The sequence below is a fragment of the Chionomys nivalis genome, chromosome X, assembly GCF_950005125.1.
Source record: "Chionomys nivalis chromosome X, mChiNiv1.1, whole genome shotgun sequence".
Taxonomy (NCBI): domain Eukaryota; kingdom Metazoa; phylum Chordata; class Mammalia; order Rodentia; family Cricetidae; genus Chionomys; species Chionomys nivalis.
The window spans coordinates 62,389,417-62,409,809 of NC_080112.1; the positions used below are offsets into that span (position 1 = coordinate 62,389,417).

The 20,393-nt window shown below is 38.5% G+C and overlaps 1 protein-coding gene across 1 annotated transcript in view; it reads right to left on the reverse strand.

Annotated features, from left to right (window-relative positions):
• The window catches only part of Pdk3 (pyruvate dehydrogenase kinase 3), a 69,298-nt gene that overhangs the window by 24,979 nt on the left and 23,926 nt on the right, over positions 1-20,393 (reverse strand). Inside the window, exons 3-6 of the mRNA XM_057759114.1 lie at positions 19,758-19,829; positions 12,943-13,127; positions 11,386-11,475; positions 1,028-1,105 (exon numbers count right to left, since the gene is read on the reverse strand). Coding sequence (XP_057615097.1) covers positions 1,028-1,105; positions 11,386-11,475; positions 12,943-13,127; positions 19,758-19,829 — 425 coding nt within the window. The remainder of the gene's footprint in view (positions 1-1,027; positions 1,106-11,385; positions 11,476-12,942; positions 13,128-19,757; positions 19,830-20,393) is intronic.

Below are 20,393 nucleotides of genomic sequence, written 5' to 3' on the forward strand. Positions count from 1 at the left end.
GTGTTTGTTATTTAATTCGCCCAGTCTCTGATGGTTTTGTTTAGTAGTCTGAAGGGACTAATACAGAGGTCCACTTATAAGCCTCCTTGGCTTCTTTTACTGTTTTTATGAGATTCTTTTATTGTGGCTGTAATGGGGCCTGAGAAGCAAGCTGAGTGCTTAGTCTATCTTGTGGCAACTGCATCATTAGTTATATAAACAGCCTCAGAATTCAATTCAACCTTTTCAGTCCAAGTCTCAAGGAAATGAAAAACATTTTACAGTTTGTTTTCTTCTTTTAAGTTTAAACAACATTCTCTAGGAGTCATCTAAAGGCTTGCTCAATTATGTGTACTTTTCTTTGGGAGTATTACAGTTGACATTTCTTTTTCTCCCTTTTAAAACCATGTTAAATGTTTTGGCTATGAGTCTTCCCTTATCCTGGGCCTCGTGGCCTTAGTGGGTGGTAATAGAGGTCTGTCGGCTTTCTAAAATAAGATGAACGGAACATGAATACTCCCTCTAATAGTACACTTTTAAAAGTCACAGAAAAATGTGGTCTGAGGTTTTTATGTTTGAGTCTCAAGAAATAATAAAGTCTGTTTTGCAGTCATTGCCTGAAACACCATTAGTTGAAGCAGCACTTAATAAATGTCAACAGAACTCTATATGGACATCAGGAATTTTCCTTTGAGACAGCTTTCCTGTAAGAATGAAAAGTGGGAACTGGAGGCTAAGCAGAAAAAAAATGAGTATAAAAGGAGAGGTGACAGCACAAGAGAACGGAAAAGGCTTCTGAACACAAGCCGTGCACACTCCTATCCCAAGCTGACTCACAGTAATATCCCAGACGACGAAAGGGATAGGAACCATATTGAATGGACATGAAGACGGAAACACACACCATTTTAGGATCTCTGGGAAAAAAAGCTTGTATAAGATCAGCATTTAAGTCACCTTCTTTGTACTTAACATTAAAATACTTTTCTTGTCTATGTCATACCACCCTGACCCCGTCTGATCTCATCTAAAATGTTTTGTCTTTTACCATTGAATTCTTCCACTTCCAGCTCTGGAGCAACCAGGTAATACTGTTCACAGAGCAGCTTTGCTGTTTCATATGCATCTGTAAGAAAGAGAAATTTAATTGTTGAATTACATAGAAATAAAGTCAATTTGTCTAAACTGACTTTAAATGAGTCAAATACCATCTTTTTAAAGCAGTCTTTTGGCTTCAACACATTACTATGACGAAAGCATTTATCCTTACTAAATTTTAACAACCACAGCCATATCAAAATCATAGATTAGTAACAATAAAGCTAGGTTTATGCTAAACACACAAGTATTTAACTTTTAAACACACTGCTAAAAGATTTTTCATGAAAATTTATAAACCTAGGACTATACTTCTGAACATCACAGAATCTGAATAAGTTGTAGCAAAATAATACTTTCTGTAATTTAAAAAACTGGCAACAGTCAGACCTGGAGAGACCTGTGAGCTGCTGCTGACCTGGCTCCACAGTTTAGAGCACTTTCTGCTCTTATGGAGGGCCCCAGTTCACTTTATACCCACGTGGTTGCTCACAGCCATCCATAACTCAAGTTCCAGGGGATCTGATGCCCTCTAAGGCCTCTGTAGGCACCAGGTATGTGTATGATACACATACATACATGCATGGAGGCAAAACATTCATACACATAAAATAAATCTTAAAAAATGCAAACAGCCATGATTTTCCAGTTATTGGCAAATGAAACATCAATAAGAACTTATTGAGTGAACAGATTTTCATGAAACACAGAATTTAAGTTATCAGAACCACCTGCTGTCTTTAAAATGTTCCTTAATTGGTTAAGGATAATAGCTTAGAGTTGATATAAACCCTAAGGTGCAAGAATTTGCTTTCCAAGAGGGGCAAAAATAACTAGAAGATGGGCTGTAGAAAGTTTAAAAGGTAAGGAATAAATTAAGAAAGTAAAAGTGCCTTATGACATATGTATTAACCTCTCTTGAACTGTAAACCATTAAAAAAAGCAAAAACCAATCTGAGAAAAAGATTTGGGTCTTCACTTCTTTACACTGTTACACAAAACTTAATCTAGTGCCTGTTTAGATGATCAATCGCTTTTTCTTGGCTCGGTATCACACCCTTTTGTTAACTCCCTTTCCTTAACTGACACATAATTCTCATACAATTCATCCATTTATAGTGAACATGGAATTCAATGGTATTTAGTTTTATCGGCCAAGTTGAGCACTCCTTATCACAATTAACATTTTTATCACTGCAAAAGATGCCCCACGCTGTCAGCGGTCATTCCTCTCTGCCCAGCCCTTAGCAACCACCTTCCTACTTCTTCTGATTTACCATTCTGGACAGATCAAGTAACTGAATCCTGTGATACAGGTCTTTGGTGACTGGTTTCTCTCAGCATAGTGTTTGTGATGTTAGTTCTGTAAACTTGACATAATCTAGGATCACCTGGAAAAGGAGTCTCAATGAGGGACACTGGTCTATAGGAATGGCTTGGAGGGGGATTATCTTGATTATATTAACTAAGGCAGGAAGACCTGCCCAATGTGAGTAGCACCATTCCCTAGGAGTAGGGAAAGCAAGCTAAACATTAGCATGCAAGCATTAGTCCATTGTTCTTTGATGCTGATTGCGGATGTAATGTGACTAACTTCTACTATGAATTCCCGGTCATGATGGAATGTAACCTGAAATTTAGAGCCAAATAAACCCTTTTTCCCTTAAGTTGCTCTTATTAGGGCATTTTATTGTAGCAAAAAGAAAAAGAAACTAACACAATGTATTCAAGGGTCATCTATGCTATAACATGAACCAATAGCCCATTCCATGTAATTAAACTTCACAGCATAAAAATATTTTCAGTAATAGGCATTGTACAACTAAATCACATTTTCTTCATCCATTTGTCAGCTGACAGACATTCGAGTTGTTTACACTGTTTTGCTATTGTGAATAAATACTGCTAGGAATATTCATGTTGATGCTTTTGGTTCTCATGTGCCTAGGAACAGGAAAGTGATGAACTCTATGACAACTCATTATAAACACGTGGGAACTATCAGGCTATCAGAACAAGACTTTTAGTTTTCCTCTACAATTTCCAAAGTCAGATTGGTGCATTTACAATGTTCTCAGCTACATACCAACTTCCTGGAGACAAACCAACATTGTGCATAGAGAATATACTTGCTTAAGATTCAAGAGATGAGAGAAAAAAGAAAAGGAAGGGAGAGAAATAGGCTCTAGAAAATTTAAATGTTAAAATTTGACATTACCATCTTAAAATGATACAAAGATAAGAACAGGGTATGTTCAGACTATAAGTTCATTTACCTTGTGTTGCTACCAAATTAGAATTTTGTATTCTAATTATCTAATTTTATTTGTAGCCACATTAAAAATTCATATCTGATTAAACTTTTAGAATTAAGCACCAAAGACAGAAACATCAGACCAATTATGACAAGATATAATAAAACAGAAAACAAAAAGTAAATAGCAATAAGAACAGAAAAAAAATTTTTAAGAGAATTTGAAGTGTGAAAATAGACATTCAAGTGGGGTTGAATTTTTACCCTGAAAAAGGTTAGAATTTTAAACTACACTAAATTTGCAATTTTTTCCCTAGGACATAACAAACCTCATCAATTACATGTAAAATGTTTCTGTTTTAAAAGGGGGGACAGAGAGGGAGAACGGGAGGGAGGGAGAGAAATCAAGAAGCGGCTCTTTTGCTTTGGCTAGTCTACTAAACAATGCTACATCTCCACCTAGTGACGTGATAGCACAAAAGCTGACCATGAACTTTTAAGACCTCAAATACAGAAATTTACAATGTTTCACTCTCTACAAAATCAATTTACCTTAACTCCTCTGGGCATATAATAATTTTAATATTGAACGACCTTTCACTATAAGATAGTAACAGAACCCAAACCTACTAAATGTTCTAATTATCCACGGCATTAGCTTTGCCATTACTATGAATATGATAACATTGGAAACATGCTAGGCATATACAATGTCTGGAAGACAGTGGAATCCAAATAAAAACAGCCAACTTCAAACTCAGTATGGCTCCTAAAACCACATGTAAATAAAAATATTTTTAGTTTCATTATACATTGTAGTGGATCAATGATAAACAATTAAGAATTACTTCATTATTCTTGAAAATCTCAAAACATTACAATGTAGATTTTCACACACCAGCCAGTCAATAGAATGCGGAGAGTATTATTAACAAAAATTTACACTAATATTCTCATAGGATAATAAAATTCTTTGGATAAAATACATATTAAGCATCTGATTAAGGGTTGGGGATGTAGCTCTGTAGTAAGTACTAGCCTAGTTTATGAAAGGTTGGGTTTAATCCCAAACACTATAAAAACAAAAAATAAAGCATTTGCTAAATAACAATCCTTTGGCCAATGATAAAGTTTTCACTATTCAATTACACTAACAAGTGTTCCTTTTAGTTAGATTGGAGGTGGAGTCCAGAGCAGTGACAAAGGAGTAGCAAATTTAAAGAGTGTAGATTATTACTTACTAATTCGCCTTTGGGGTAAGGGCGACTGTAAAGAGTTCAGATTAGGAAATGGAATTTCTGAGGCACTATCTCTGTTTTGAAGCCTAAGGACAAACATTTTTAAAACAAAATCAGCAAGTAGGCAGAAGCAGGTAGAACTCTGAATCTGAGGCCAGCTTAGTCTACACAGAGAGTTCCAGGCTAGCCAAGTAGTTCTGGAGAGAATCTAGACTAAGTGATCACTTGCTTGAAAAGTCAAGGCAATGTCACACATTTCTGCATTGGCTCTCCCATGACATAAATGGTCACATGGCTACTGGGTGTTCGGCAGCACTAAAACAGGGTATTCTTCACTTACGTAATTTAACATAAAAATTAAAACCATTTTAAAAATCTCAAGAACTAAAATTCTGCTACTGGTATGGAATTTTCCTTTATACCTACAGTTTTTGTAAAACTCTCCTTACAATAAATTCTCTAAATAAAAATTACTATTTTAAAATTAGAAATCGAATTTTTTGAAAAGCTATTGCCAAACTATTTTTACCTGTACTATAATTCAGCTAGAATTTACTGCTAATCGTGAAAAGGAAACATGGGCAATTATTATCACTGTCAGTGAATGTAAGTGATAGTCATCGCACTAATAGTATTTCCAGCAGATTGATCTTTAGCCATAAATCATTTTCAGAAATATCACATGGGAAACTTTAACAGATTATGGAGCTTATTTGATCATAATTCTACTCCAAATCTACTCTTCCATCAACTATCAGATTTTATACTTAATCCACTGGATCACTTGTTTATGACATAAGGAGTGAGACTTTGAGTACTGAAAATTTTTAAATAAACATGTCATAAACAATAATTTTAAATCTAACAGAATAAAGAAAAATCTTATAAACTCAAGTTTAAAATTCCTGTCAGAACAAAGCATACATAAATAGCCATAAAATATTTCAAAGACACAACACCATTTTTATTTATCTTTTATGTGGGTTTGTCTGTGTGTATGTGCAGGTTCCTGCGGGAGAGTGCAAGCACACGCATGCCTCGGCTCACAGGGAAGTGTAGGACAAGGACAGTCCTTGCCTTCTCGCTCGTCTGAGACAGAAGCTTTTTGTAGGTTCTGGGAACCTGTACTCATGTCCTCATACTTGCATGGAAAGCACTTTTATCCACTGAGCAATCTCTCCAACTCTGAGAATTTATTTTTTATTCTATGTGAATGGTGTTTTGCATATATGTCTTGCATACTGAGTGCATGCAGTGCCCCCACAGGCCAGAAGGGGGCATCAGATCCTCCTGAAAGTGAGTACAGAGAGTTGGTAGCCCATGTGAGTACTGCAAATTGAACTCAGGTCCTCTGGAAGAGCAGTCAGTGCTTTAAAGTGCTGAGCCCTCTCTCCAGTCTCAAAATTCTTATATTTAAAAAAAATTCTTATATTTTTATTATTTTTAATAAAACAGCACCACACCATTATTTTCATGTGGTAATAACATAAGGCTAATCAAAACATAAACAGGTGTTTTCAAACTACCTTGCCAAATCAAGACACCTAAAACCTCCAATTCTTGCCCTCTTTAAACACACCATTTTATCAGTTGTTTCCAGCTGGATATACTTGGTAGCAGAGCAATATTATCTCCTGTTAGCATAATGCAAATAGCTGTTTCCTTAAAACAGCAAATAGCTATTTTAAAATGAATCTTGGACTGGAAAGATGGCTTAGTAGTAAGCACCCTGGCTGTTCCTCCAGAGGATCCAGGTTCAATTCCCAGCACCCACATAGCAGCTCACCACCAACGGTACTTCCAGTTCCAGGACAACACCCTTTTCTAGACTCTGTAGGCACCAGAGTGGTGCACAGAAATATATACAGACAAACACCCATGACATAAAATGAAATAATAGTAATGTTACAGATTCCAAATGAATTTGTCCTGCATCATTCCATTTGAGCCTTTCAGTCAGAGCTGGGAGTGGTAGAATACACCTGGAGTACTTAGAAAACGAAGGGAATCCCTAGTTCAGTATTATCCCTGGCTATACCAAGTTTGAGGCCAGTCTGGGCCACATGAGGACCTGTCTTGACAAACCTAAACAAAGAACAAACGAGAACACCTCCCCACCCCCTGCTGCATATGTACTTGGTCACTGAGCCACACCTGAGTTGGGTACCTATTTTCCAAGTATCTGAGAACAAGACTGATAGTTTGTCCATACCTTCACCTTCTGCACTTTTTTGACCCTAGCCACCTAAGGTGATTGTTTAACAAAGATCATTCTGACCCATGTGCTCCCTTAGAAAGAAATTTCCAGAACCAATATGCCACTTTTTAGAAACCCCTTTAAGTTACAAAGAAATATAATGCAATATATATTATTAGTCTCCCTACCCAAAATCCATCCCAAGTGGAATCCATTAGTTTTCCAACCTCATAAAACACAGCCAACTGGAGAAGTGCACACAAAACATCTAACATAAAAACGAAGAATCTCCAGGCTAGGCACAGCCAGACTATTAAAATTTATAGTCACAGGTAAAAACAAAATGAAACGATACAATCTACCTCTTAGAAACTCAGGATAGACATTCAAGATGATCATGAATCAAAAAGAATACTGAGGAGTATCATGATGCAGCAGTGCTTGGCACTGTTTTAAGTGAGCATCAGTCAAGTTAACCAGGGAATACCAAAAAAGAAAAAAAAGGGAAGTAGAGAGGCCGTAACTTGACAACTCCAGTTGCAAGCCACCCAGAACACAAGCTGGTGTTTTTGTTTGCCAACTCCAGTATCCATAGCTCTGACTGTAAACTGTTTCATGACTTAGGACCTACACAGTTATTTTAATAAATCTATTTCTGGAGCTAGAGTGGGTCTGGTACTTGCAACCTGAGGAGACCAAATTGAAAGCATAAGATATTATTTCTGAGCTGAAATAATACCATGCACTCAGGAGGCCATTTGTATGCTATCATGCTAAGAAATAATAACATAAAAATGGCATGGAGAAGTTAGCATGGCTGAGGAAGTCAACTTTTGTAACAAAGCAAAGATTTAAGTTTGTATCTTTGAAACACTCTCATCAGAATTTTCTATTTGATTGTCTGCCTCCTTTTACAAAGAAAGGAGTGAAAGGGTCACCACAGAAGGCTCCTCCCAAGGATAATAGGACTCACTTTACAGCACTAATTCTAGCATTCACTCCGGAGTCTATAATTCACAGATGTATAAAAGGAAAAACTAATGTGCAGAATAAGCCACAAGGAGGTGTGCTTAAGAGCGTTCTCTATTCAGTTACTGCTATGCTGCATATAGCCTATTTGTACACCTTTATACAACTATCTAGTCAAAAATAAAAACAGCACTTTTACCCTCTACATAAGTTTTCTGTAGTCTGTCTCTAAAAGCCTAAGTAGGTAATCAGTTTTAGTTCATTAAAACTTGTGAAAGCTGTAAAACACATGTGTGCACACACCAGCACAGGAATGCACATTACATACATATGTGGTCATCTAGAGTAGACATTTAATTATGCTTAAACCATGTAAGCTCTTCACAGCTAAGGAAACAAAAAAAAGCTCCGGAGGTGCAGAACTATATTAGCAGTGCTCTGGGGGATCATGCATAAGGTCAAGTTCAAGGCCTATCTGGGCTATAGAGTTGAGTCAGAGAAAGCATGGCAACTTAATAAAATCCTGTCTCAAAATAAAAAAAAAAATGAAAAGGGGTTCAAAATACACTTCAGTTGCGCAGTGTTTCCTCAGGACGTGAGAGACCCTAGGTTTGAACACCAGTGTTAAAAAGGAAAGCTACTTGTAAAGCTCCTGGACGTGAGGGAGGGCGCCACAAAGTGGATCATGAGGGTGTGGCTCTGCAGCAGTGCATATCTGAAAGCACCCTCCAATTCTTCTCAACTTAAGCAAAGAGGCTACTGAAAGATGGAAACTACGGAAAGATTCACAGAGGAACAGAGAGTGATCAGTTCTCCCTCCTCACCTCATCACGATGCTGGCAGGATGTGGACGTGTGCATGTGTGGTGTGTGTGTGTGTGTGTGTGTGTGTGTGTGTTGGGAGAAGTCGAATGGAGTATGGAGAGTGACAGTCATTGCTTTATTGCTTAGAGCTTCACCAAGAATCTAGGTTTTAGTTGTGTTCCCCCAAAATCACACAATAGAATATAGTAAACTGTATTTGCAATACACTAAGCAGAAGATTAAAAATGGCAAAAGAGTAAAGATGAATCTGTGAGTGGGCTATGGCTGGTGATGTAGGCCTATAATCCTAGCTACTGAGGCCAGGACAGAAGTTCAAAGCCTACATGGGCTACAGAGCGAGTTCAAGGCCAGTCTGATAGACATGGCAAAAGCCTGTCTCAAAATAAAAAGAGAAGGCTAGGAATCAAGCCCAATGGTAAAGTGCTTGCCCACCATGTCTAAAGCCCAAGGTTCAGTCCCAGCACAGCAACAATAAGCTGTGAGTATTGGGAGCATGAGGAGAAAGGGAGAGACTGGAACTGTGAGTAAAATGAACAAAGAAACTGATGCTTTATGCTTTGTGCTTAAGTCCCTTAAAGGTCATGAGTTCAATGGCCTCCAGCTTGTGGCGTTACTGCAAGATGACAGGACCTTGGGGGATGGGGTATAAGGGTGAGGAAGTCAGATCACTGATCTTGAAGGAGATTCTGGGACTCTGGCTCCTTTCTCTTTTTGTTTCCCAGATACCGTCGTCAAATGAGTAGCTCTGCTCTGGCATACACCGCCACAATATTTTACATTGTGACAGGCCCGCAATGATGGGCCAGTGACAGTGCACTGTACCAACATAATATTTTCTCTTAAGTTGATTTCCTCAGGTATCCTGTCACAACAATAGACAGCTGACTGACACTTTCTGGCTTATTTCAAATACGTGTTGAACTATTCTAAATAATCTGCACTTAGCTTTTGGCATAAAATTCACCACAAAACAATGCAAAAGTTTCTGGCACACCTTGAAATTTTTACGCACAGGTTAGAGATCAACATAACATCATCAGTAGTTAATACAAACTAAATAACAGAATACTGCTGGCAGTACCTGTCATAAAATTTAAGTTCTTTCAACCTTAAGAGCCAAGTCACTGGGGAATTCCTCCTTGAATTCAAAGGATGTGCTGTAGCATTCCCTAACCTCTTTGTACTATAAAAGCTGTTAACTTTCATCAAATTCCACAGATTCTTCCCCTAAAAATTAGTCAGACTTGATTTTGTAAAGAAACAGTGAGCTAATAAAAATGAGTGTTTACCCAACTTTACCACGAAGAATTTCAAACACGTGCCAAAGTGTAAACCACAGTATTATGAAACCCATGTACTCACCAAAGCCTCAACTATTCTGCACAAAGGCCTAGTCTTTTTTCATTCCCCATTATCTCTCTAATTTTGAAGTAAGTCCCTTATTTCAAACCATGTACAGACATTTACTATCTCCTGAAGCTTTAGCTTTAAAGTTATAACTAAAAACATCCCACACTATATCAGTATCACACCTAAAAACTGGACTTTGGGACTAGTTAATTCCAGTGTGTGCTATTTATTTATTTGTAGTTTCTTAAAATTTGTTATTCTATGTGTATGAGTGTTTTGCAAGTATGAATGCCTGTGTACCTGGTGCCCCCCATGGTCAGAAGAGGATGCTGAAGCTGGAGTTACAGACAGCTGTGACATACACAGCTCTGAGATGCTATGTGAGTGCCGGGAAGAGCATCTGGGACCTCTTCAAGCAACTTAAGTCAGTGCTCTTAACAGCTGAGCTATCTTTCCAGAGCACATTTTTTTAGTAATAAAATTTATTTAACAATTTTAAATGCCTATAATTTATCAAACCACAGAATATTTATAGAGCATCTATCTCTATGGGCACTCTAAGGTTCTATATAACTTATCGAACAAGTACAGAAACATCCCTTGACCTTACATCAAGTACAGTTCAAGAGAATAGGCAGAAGTGTCATGTGCTGGCTGGAGCTAGTCGCTTTAGAACTGAAATAATGTGAGCAAATGTCTTCTGACCCAAGAGCGACCTAGGCGGCCCCAGGAAAACACACTGTACAGGTCGTCCTCAGCAGTGGCTACTGAAGAGCAGCCAGAGCCCTTGATGGAAAGCAGGAAGAGGCAGAGTCATGTAAACTTATCAGCTGAGTGTTTCCAGTGAGATGAGAAGCAGAACAGGAAATGCAATCTGGGGAAGGAGACGGGTTGGGAACATGAATCTGCCCAAAGTAAAAACTGGAACCTGGTGGGTTACAGCCAGTTGAGCATTCCTGATAAAGCACTTATTTTAAATGAATAATGGGGAACCTGTTGCTCAAACTCAAAGTCCTCAGTTAATCGGGATTTATGAGTACCTGGCCTGTTCTACCCTGGGACTATTGGCATAGTGTCCATCCAGCTAAACCCACTTGCTGTATAACTTCTAACACCATGAGTATACAACAGAAAGACATGTAGATTTGGAAAATGTGAACTTAGTTCCATTTATAACAAGGAAATAGTTAAAAATGATAGCAAGTCAAAATTTAGAACTTCCTGGAATGTTTAGTGTTTAAGAAAGAACTACAATTCTAACCCTGAGCAATAAAGTAGAAACTGGTATTTGAGCACTGGAAAATATTTGTCCTTTTCTGATCTAGAAATATTTCATATTTGGACTAAGTGATTTAGACCTAACATGACCTGATGAATCACAGACTACACAGCAACATAACCCTACAGCTGAGCTGCCTCAAAGAAACCACAGCGCTATTTCTGCCATGGCCAGTGACACTGGGTTGGTATCCTTACCTTTCACTACATCAGCGACATTACAGGTGGGATCAATACTCCCTATGTGTTTAGGATGAGCAGGATTAGTGTCACCGCCAAACAGAAGTGCTAAATGAACACAAAAGAGAAGAAAGGGGATTGAAGCACAGCAAGCTGGGGTGCTCAGGCACAGAAAGAAATTTCAATTCTCTAAAAGGACCTTTAATTTTAAGAATCATTTTAGCATCCACAATGACTTAGAGCAATGTAAAACAGCTGATGGGTGAGCAAATACATCAGCCAAAAGTGGGGGAGGAAGTGCTTCAAATCCATCAGTTGCAGTCAGTAGACCGACCCTAAAGCAGCAGCGCGCATGTCCGGTGTCTAGTCCTTTCTCCCTCAGCTGGTGGAAACTAGATCAAGACACTTCCATGCTCGGCAGCTAATCTCCCTGCTCAAGACTACTGCAGTCATTTATCCAAATCATTAAATATTCACAACATGTAGTCTGGGCCATTTGTGAAGAACCTTCACTGGCAACACTGCAAATGCCTCCATCCTGGAGGTTCTTTTTCAATTCTGTGTACACAAACAACATTGTTAGAAAAATACTTTATTTTACTCTACACAATAGTTGCAAACTTTTATTCCTAAATAAAAACCTAAAGAATCTGAAAACAAAAAAAGGAACTCAAGCCAAATTTTTATAGGTATACTTTATATTAAATCATTCAACACTTGGAAAATAGCCACTGACTCAGTACATTAGCTGGCTAGTATTTAGGTTCCTTTTTTCTATAAATTGTCATATAGTTTGATTCTAAAAATGCATAAATACATACTTAAGAGTTCCATTAAATTTGTCTATCTAAATAAATCAAATGAGTTTTTAAAACCAAAAAAAAAAAATGAGTAAAGCAAACAAAACATGCTTTGTCCGTGCTCTGATTCAGCGAGGATGACTCCAGATACGTGGATGCTTTTTCCTTAGAATTAAAGAAAAATGAACCAAGGTGACAACACTAGAAATCAATCAAGAAGTTCTTTATGTTAAGAAGAATTTTAGATTATAGCCCTGTCTATTAGCATGGGGAACAAACTAAAGCTCTCAATGTGGCATCACGGACTGATAATCATGCTTCCTTGGATTTTTCCTACCATTGCGGAAAAAAGGAATTGTTTATATACCCAACATGCCATTCAACAGTCACAGTTTTGATGGTTTTAAAACTAAAAAAGAAAATGCATGTATGGATTAAGAAAAAATACTACATCAAATTATGGAGAAATGAACATGGCTGCCATTTAAACCAGTCCTTTGCCTCCACAGCAAAGCAGCAGCAGAGCCCGAGAGAAAGTGCTCCTGCCTCTAATGTAAGCATCACAGATGTCTTCCAAGGACAGCTCTGAATTAAGAACACTGATTAACAGATGTTTACAATAGGAAGGGTTCACTTATGAAAAACTGAACTAGAAATGAGATTTTTACAGTCAAAAGTCTAAATCAGTGGATTAAAAGTGAAGCAAAACCAAGACTTTTCAGAAAAATCAATTTGGTTACCTTCTTAAAACTGGACCCAACATAACCCAACTTACTGTGTTGATTAATAAGCATGCGGAAAGAAATTCGGTTGGTATAAAAACGATCCAGGAAATATTGGATGTTACTGCTAATAAATGGATCAAAACCGAACTTTTCCTTGTACTCAATCACGCCTTGGGCCATGGTAGGAACAACATCGTTGTGTCTGTTTCTGATGTTAATCAAAACATGGAGAAAGCTGTGTGGGAAGGAAACAAAAAGTGGTAAGTCTGGATTTCCCAGGCTGGAACATATTTCCCACCTCTGTCTAGTTACCTTCTGGTATTCTTTATAACTATAAACATTATGTTTACTAGATAGTAAACGAAGTAGTCAAAATATTAAAACCTAACCCAAGCTTTGGTTTGAAACTTACTACCAAAATTCCTTCAGAGCTACACAAAGTAGTCTAGTCAAGTTTAAAAATAAGTTGGAAAAAAATGAAAAAAAAATAAGTTGAAATAATTTCTTAGGAATGTACTTACATTTTGGAGTTCTATAAATATTTTTTGACTAAAGAATTACAGAATATATCAATGTTTCTTCTGACAACATAAGGACAATCCTGCCAAAGTCTCTAAGGACTTAGAAATGGAATCTTAAAGCAAGAACTTCTTCTCTGAATAAAGAATGCCAAACATTTTATGAGCAAAAATTTGAAATAATCTCCTTCCAGTAGTAAAACATGTTAAAATGTAGATATAAAAACTCAATGATAATAAACTTATTTTCTGGGAGCAGTGGCACATACCCATCGTTCCAGATACTCAGGAGGCAGAAGCAGGAGGGTTTAAAACTAGCCTAGACAACATAGGAAGACACCCATCTCAAAATCAAACACACCAATCATTTTCAAGTATTCTGGCACATTATTGTCAAGATGTATAGGGAAGGGGCTGAAGAGATGGCTCGGTAGTCAAGAACACTGGCTGCTTTTCCAGAGGAACTGGTTTACATATTGTGGTGGCTTGAATAAAAATGGCCCCCAAAGACTCATATTTCAATGCTTAGGGAGTGGCACTATTAGGAGATGTGGCCTTGCTGGAGAAGTGTATCACTGGGGGCTTTAGGTTTCAGATGCTCATGTCAGGCCCAGTGTCTCTCTCTTTTCCTGCTGCTGCCTGTAGACCCAGATGGAGATCTTTCAGTTCCTTCTCCAGCACCATGTCTGCCTGCATGCCGTCATGCTTCCTCCCAAGATAATAATGGACTAGACCTCTGAAACTCTAAGCAAATGCCAACTAAATGTTTTCCTCTCTAAGAGTTGCTGCAGTAATGGTGAAATTCACAGCAGACACACACTGGCTCACAACCATTTTTAAGTCCAGTCCTGGGGAGTGACACCCTGTTCTGGACTCCACAGGCACCAGACACTCATGTGGTACACATTTTGTAGACAAAACACCCATACAGATAAAATAAAAAAACTTTAAAAACATGTATAAAAATATGAAATACCACGACTTTAAGGACAGGAAAATAAGTCAAGCAATGACATCAGGCTCTAAGGCTGAGTGAGTATATAAGAATATAACAATGTTAAAGAGCATTGATGGCTCTTCCAGAGGATCCAAGTTTGATTCCCAGCACCCACATGGCAGCTCACAACTGTGTATGGTTCCAGTTCCAGGAGACCTGACACCCTCACACAGATATGCATGCAGAGAAAAACATCAATGCACAAGGAATAAGAATAAATTTTTAAAAAGAATGTAACAATGTAACTCAGTAAGGAAATGATTAAACTGATTAGGCCAGAGGGCTAATCATATACCAATTTCAAGTCATAAACTTAAGAGTTTGACTGGGGAGATAGCTTAGGAACAATGTGATGAGGACCTGTACCCACATGAAAGCCAGGTGTGGCAGCACATCTCAGTAACCCAACAGCCAGAGGAGTAGAGAAAGGTGGATACCAGGGGATTGCTGGCCAGCTAGTCTAGTCAAAACATCAAATTCCTGTTCAGTGAGAGAGCCTGTCTGGAAAAATGAGGTGAGCATGATCAAGAAAGACACTTGATGCCAACCTCTGATCGCCACATGAAAATGCACACATACACATGTATATGCATAAACCATACACAAAAATTAATTTTTTAAAGATAAAAATGTTGAGTGAAATCACAAACAATAAAGAAAATCCACTGAATCAAGTATGCAGCTGAAGAGGGCTGTTCTAAGCTTATCAGGAACAGGAAAAGCACATGACACGAAGAAAAGAGATGACTGAATTTCTGAAGCACGTGGATGAATGAAGAACCACAAGAGTCCTCAGACTTGGTGAAGATGAACATCTTACTGAGAAACTAGGAAAAGGATCTGTATTAGTGGGGAAATCTAGGAAAAAGCTAGCACAAACACCAATCAATTTTCCCACACAAAAGCAAAGTAAAATAACACAATGTGAAACTGTTCTTTATTAGGATGGCAAATAATAAGCAGTGTAGGTTGCGTGTGGGTGCTAAGTGGAACATTTTCTAAGGGCAACTTAACCAAATATAGCTCAAGTCCAGAGACGCTCATTCCACTTCCAGGATCAAGGCTGGAGAAACAGCTGAACAACGTGAATAGTTGTTTTCAAAAACGGCTTTCACACACATGCATGCACACTCATACACAGAGAACAGGAGTCGGGGAGACATGAGAGAACGAAAACAAAAGCTGTTTGGAGAGATGCTGTTTGAGCCAGCAAGATGACTCGGGATAATTGCACTTGCTGTTTAAGCCCGGTGACCTGAGTTTGGATCCCTAGAACCCATAGAAAAGAAAGGCAAAGACTAATACCCAAGCCTATCCTCTGATCTATATGCATAAGATGACAAACACCTATGCACATGTATCATATACTCATACATACAAACAAATAAATTTTAACAACTACAAACCAGTCTAAAACTCAATACTAGTGGGGCAAATTACATGACCTGTAAGTAGAAGAACTAATAATATAAGCTGGGCGGTGGTGGTGCGCCTTTAATCCCAGCACTCGGGAGGTAGAGACAGGCGGATCTCTGAGTTTGAGACCAGCCTGGTGTGAGTTCCAGGACAGCCAGGGCTGTTACACAGAAAAAAAAAAAAAAAAACCTGTCTCAAAATGCCAAGTGTGTGTGTGTGAGTGTATATATAAGTGACAACTACGTGCTACATCATAACAATGACAGACTCTGTACACAGCAGTGTCCCCAAAAGACTATGTCCCCTGGTAAGGCTGTAGTCATCTTAAGTTTGTACGAGAATACTCCACAGTGTTCACACACATTTCTCATGATGCATTTCTCTAAAGGTATCAGTCATTAAGAGATGCATGATTATATTGTGAAACTATTAATAATGGCTAAGAACTATTACAGATACTTATTTTTATAAAACTTGCCAAGTGGTGGTGGCACATGATTTTACCCAGCACTTGGGGAGACAGAGGCAGGTATAACTCTGTGAGTTGGAGGCCAGCCTGGTCTACAGAGTGAATTCCAGGACAGCCAGAGCTACACAGAGAAATCTTATCTTCAAAATCCAAAACAAATAAACAAACAAACAAAAACAAAAACCCCTACACTCATGCAATATGAATATTTAGGGTATATAAGGGTATAAGAAAATGTTAGGTGTGGTTGTCCACTAGTAATGGAAATTTGGGATAAGTTGTTTACTTAAGTCTTATTTTTATCTCAATGAAATATTTCTGTAACAAATATATACATACAATGACAGCAAAGATGAAAAACTCTAAATTAAAAGTTCACAATTAGCCAGGCTTGGTGGCACACATCTTTCTTCCCAGCACTCAGGAGGCATAAAAAGGCAAATCTCTGAGTGCAAAACCAACCTGATCACTGCAACAGTGAGACCCTGTCTCAAAAACAAAACAATAAAAAGCCCAAGTTCACAATTATTCACAAGAAATTTTACAATGGATAATTTTTCCTTAAGTACCTCCTTCCAATGTATTTATAAATTAAGTATCTGTAAAATGAAATAATGTTTTAGAGTGCAGAAACGTCTTTACTTGCAGAGGCTTACTTTAGAGGATTCTCAGAATACCTCCCTACCCACATGGGCTTTTCTATATCCCTCATGATGATCAATGTGATTTACATAGATGACCCCCCAACTGAACAGGAAGGTTGTCACCAGGACACTAGCTCACCGTTCACCTCTTCCTTTACTAACGCATGGGGCTTCTCAAGTCTCAACTTTCCAAACTAGTTGCATAAAGCCTGTAAGTTCTCAAAACTCACCGAGTAAGAACTACTGCCATGAAGATCTAGCACACGCTGGATTCAGTATAATCCATTTCCATAAATTGTCACTGATGGGAATTTTGTTACAGAGACAGGTCTCCAGAAAAACCAAAACAATGAATAATTGTGTACTTCTCCAAATCTGTATCTTCAAATAGAGAGCTAGAGGCCAGCTTCACTTTGAGGATTTCAAAATGTCCCCAACTAATGATTTAAGGAAACAAAGCTCCTGGATTCAATCCATTTCATGTCAATGCCTTAAGAGACAACAGTGACTAGTATCAAGGAAGCAACTGTGGCTTTCACCCAATGCTTGCACTTTTCATATTTCCCAGATCCATAAGAGAAAATACAACTGAACCTGAGCTTCTCCTGGCTGGAAGCAGCCATTTGGCAGTATGGTATAATGCAAAGAACCAGAACACTAACCAAAAGGAACCATGACTCATAGGTGCTCTGCTATGCAGTGTCACAGCCTTGAGAACATTCTTCCAGGCTTCTGACCTCCATAGCTCCTCGTTTGTGAATTCACGTCTGGGTGGGGAAATGCTCCAAGGTTGTTTGTGTAGTATCATACTTCCCTAATTCTTTCATGGAACACTCCCAGTCAAGTGTTTATCTCACCATTACATGGATTAAGTCTATACTTACAATTAAAGAAAGTTCTTGGCACAACAGACTACCATGAACATTCATTTTTTTATACCCAAAACGGAGAAATTAGGGTGGAGAGAATTTTCTTGGGGAAACACCCCCACTCACAGCTATGTTTTGCTGGAGAACAAAAATGGAAAATAGAAATACTTTCCAGTAACATGAGAATTCAGTAGTCTTTCTACATTGTGATAGTAAATAATTTGAGTTTTGTATAAACACCACACACACACACTTTTATTCTTCTCTAAAAGAAAATCACTATGGTTTTCTAAGATCAACTGTAATACTCCATTGGAAAATATGTTTTAAGTCGATGGACTAGGTAGATAATTCATGTATATTTATTTCATGTATATATGAAGGCTACTGCATTCTTAAAACTACCACTAGATGGAACATTCACTACAATGCTTATATTAAGCTGATGTCCAGTTCACCCTGACTAAATATATTAAGAATTATGTCATGCAGTATTAAATGAAGTTTCATTATTCTTTGTGTACTGTACTAAATTTTTAAATTAAAAAAATTCAATAATGTCATTGCCCACAAAAAAAATTAAAACTTTGATCTGAATTCTAGTTTTTTGTGTTCTCGTGGTATGGGAAGTCCTTCTGTCTATCTGTTGCTTTTATTGGTTAATGAATAAAGACGCTGCTTTCGGCCAGTGGCTTAACAGAACATAGCCAGGCTGGAAGAGATATATATATAGAGAGAGAGTAGGTGGAGTCAGAGAGAAGCCTTGTAGCCACCAAAGGAAAAGACACGAACTGCCAGTTGGAACCTTGCTGGTAGGCCACGAGCCTCGTGGTAAAATATAAAATAGTGGAAATGGGTTAATTCTAGATGTAAGAGCTAGCTAGCAACACCGTTAAGTGATTGGCCAAGAGTGATTTAAATAATATGATTTCTGAGTGATTATTTCTAGTCAGGGCAGTTGGGAAACGAACGAACGGCCTCCTACAACATTCTCAGATGTGTGTGCATGTTCCATGAGTACATAATTCTCACGCACATACATATGGAGGCCAGGTTGTCTTCCTTATTCGCTCTCTTCCGTTATTTGTCAAAACAGGGTCTCTCCCCACATTGGAGCACCAGACAGAAATCTCAAGGTCCAAATCAGGAGCAGAAGGAGAGAGAGCACGAGCAAGGAACTCAGGACCGTGAGGGGTGCACCCACACACTGAGACAATGGGGATGTTCTATCGGGAACTCACCAAGGCCAGCTGGCCTGGGTCTGAAAAAGCATGGGATAAAACCGGACTCGCAGAACATAGCGGACAATGAGGATTACTGAGAACTCAAGAACAATGGCACTGGGTTTTGATCCTACTGCACGTACTGGCTTGACGGGAGCCTAGGCAGTTTGGATGCTCACCTTACTAGACCTGGAAGGAGGTGGGTGGTCCTTGGACCTCCCACAGGGCAGGGAACCCTGATTGCTCTTCGGGCTGATGAGGGAGGGAGACTTGATCGGGGGAGGGAGAGGGAAATGGGAGGTGGTGGTGGGGAGGAGGCAGAAATCTTTAATAAATAAATAAATGAATAAATAAATGAATAAATGAATAAATAAATAAATAAATAAATAAATAAATAAAAAACAAGGTCTCTCTGAACCTAGAACTCGCTTATTAGCTGCCTAGCTAAACTTAAGAGCTCACATTTTGTAACAGTTTAGCTCCCAGCTTCCCCGGGGACTCCCGAGTACTAGGATTACAGGCAGGTTGCCATACCTGCCCAAAGCCCATTTGACTGCAGATCCAAATTCAGGTCCTCACTTATGCAGGCTATGTTAAGCAGTTTAACAAATGAGCCATCCCCCCAGCCGTGAGTTACAATTCTTGAGACCCAATAGCATGGGTTCCATTTATGAAAATATTCTTTTTGCCTAGATATTTTTACTTTCATGTAAATTGTATCATACTTACTTATCTAAAACCCGTGGGTCTTCTGGGCTCTTGTTTTCATATTCTAAAAGTTCAAGGAAGCTTTGCATGTACCTAAAAAAGGAAAAGCACCATTAGCTGCCTGCCTAACATCCTTTCCCTTTTCTAAAAGTATCCCAAGTTTTCATTCAGGTTTTACCCATTCCCATACATAGCTGAAGTACTTCAGGCTAACATGAGTCCCCCAAAGCACGCAGGTAGCTCCATCTTTCTCTGGGAGTTCCGTTTTCTCTTGTCAGGAATTACTCATCAGTCCCATGGTTATATGAATTGGGTGCATCCCTGAACACATGGACTGAGCTAGGAATAGGTCCTAAAGCTTCCAGTTAGGCTGAAAGAAGTACACAGAAGGCTTGCTGGAGGCCTCTGAGAAAGAAACTGACTTCTCTGCTCCTGTACAGTGTGCTGTATGAACAGGAAATCTGCAACTGCTGAAGGCAGTATGCCACCTAGAAGGAAGCTCATCTGAAAACAAAGCCAACACTATAAAAACAGATTTAATAGCCTCATAGTTTCTAATTCAACTAACAAGAAAAGCTCATCCTCTGACTGGCCCTTGTAGCTGTACAAGCCAGGTTCAGCAGTATTGTCTGCTATTATAAATGCATCCTAACTCCA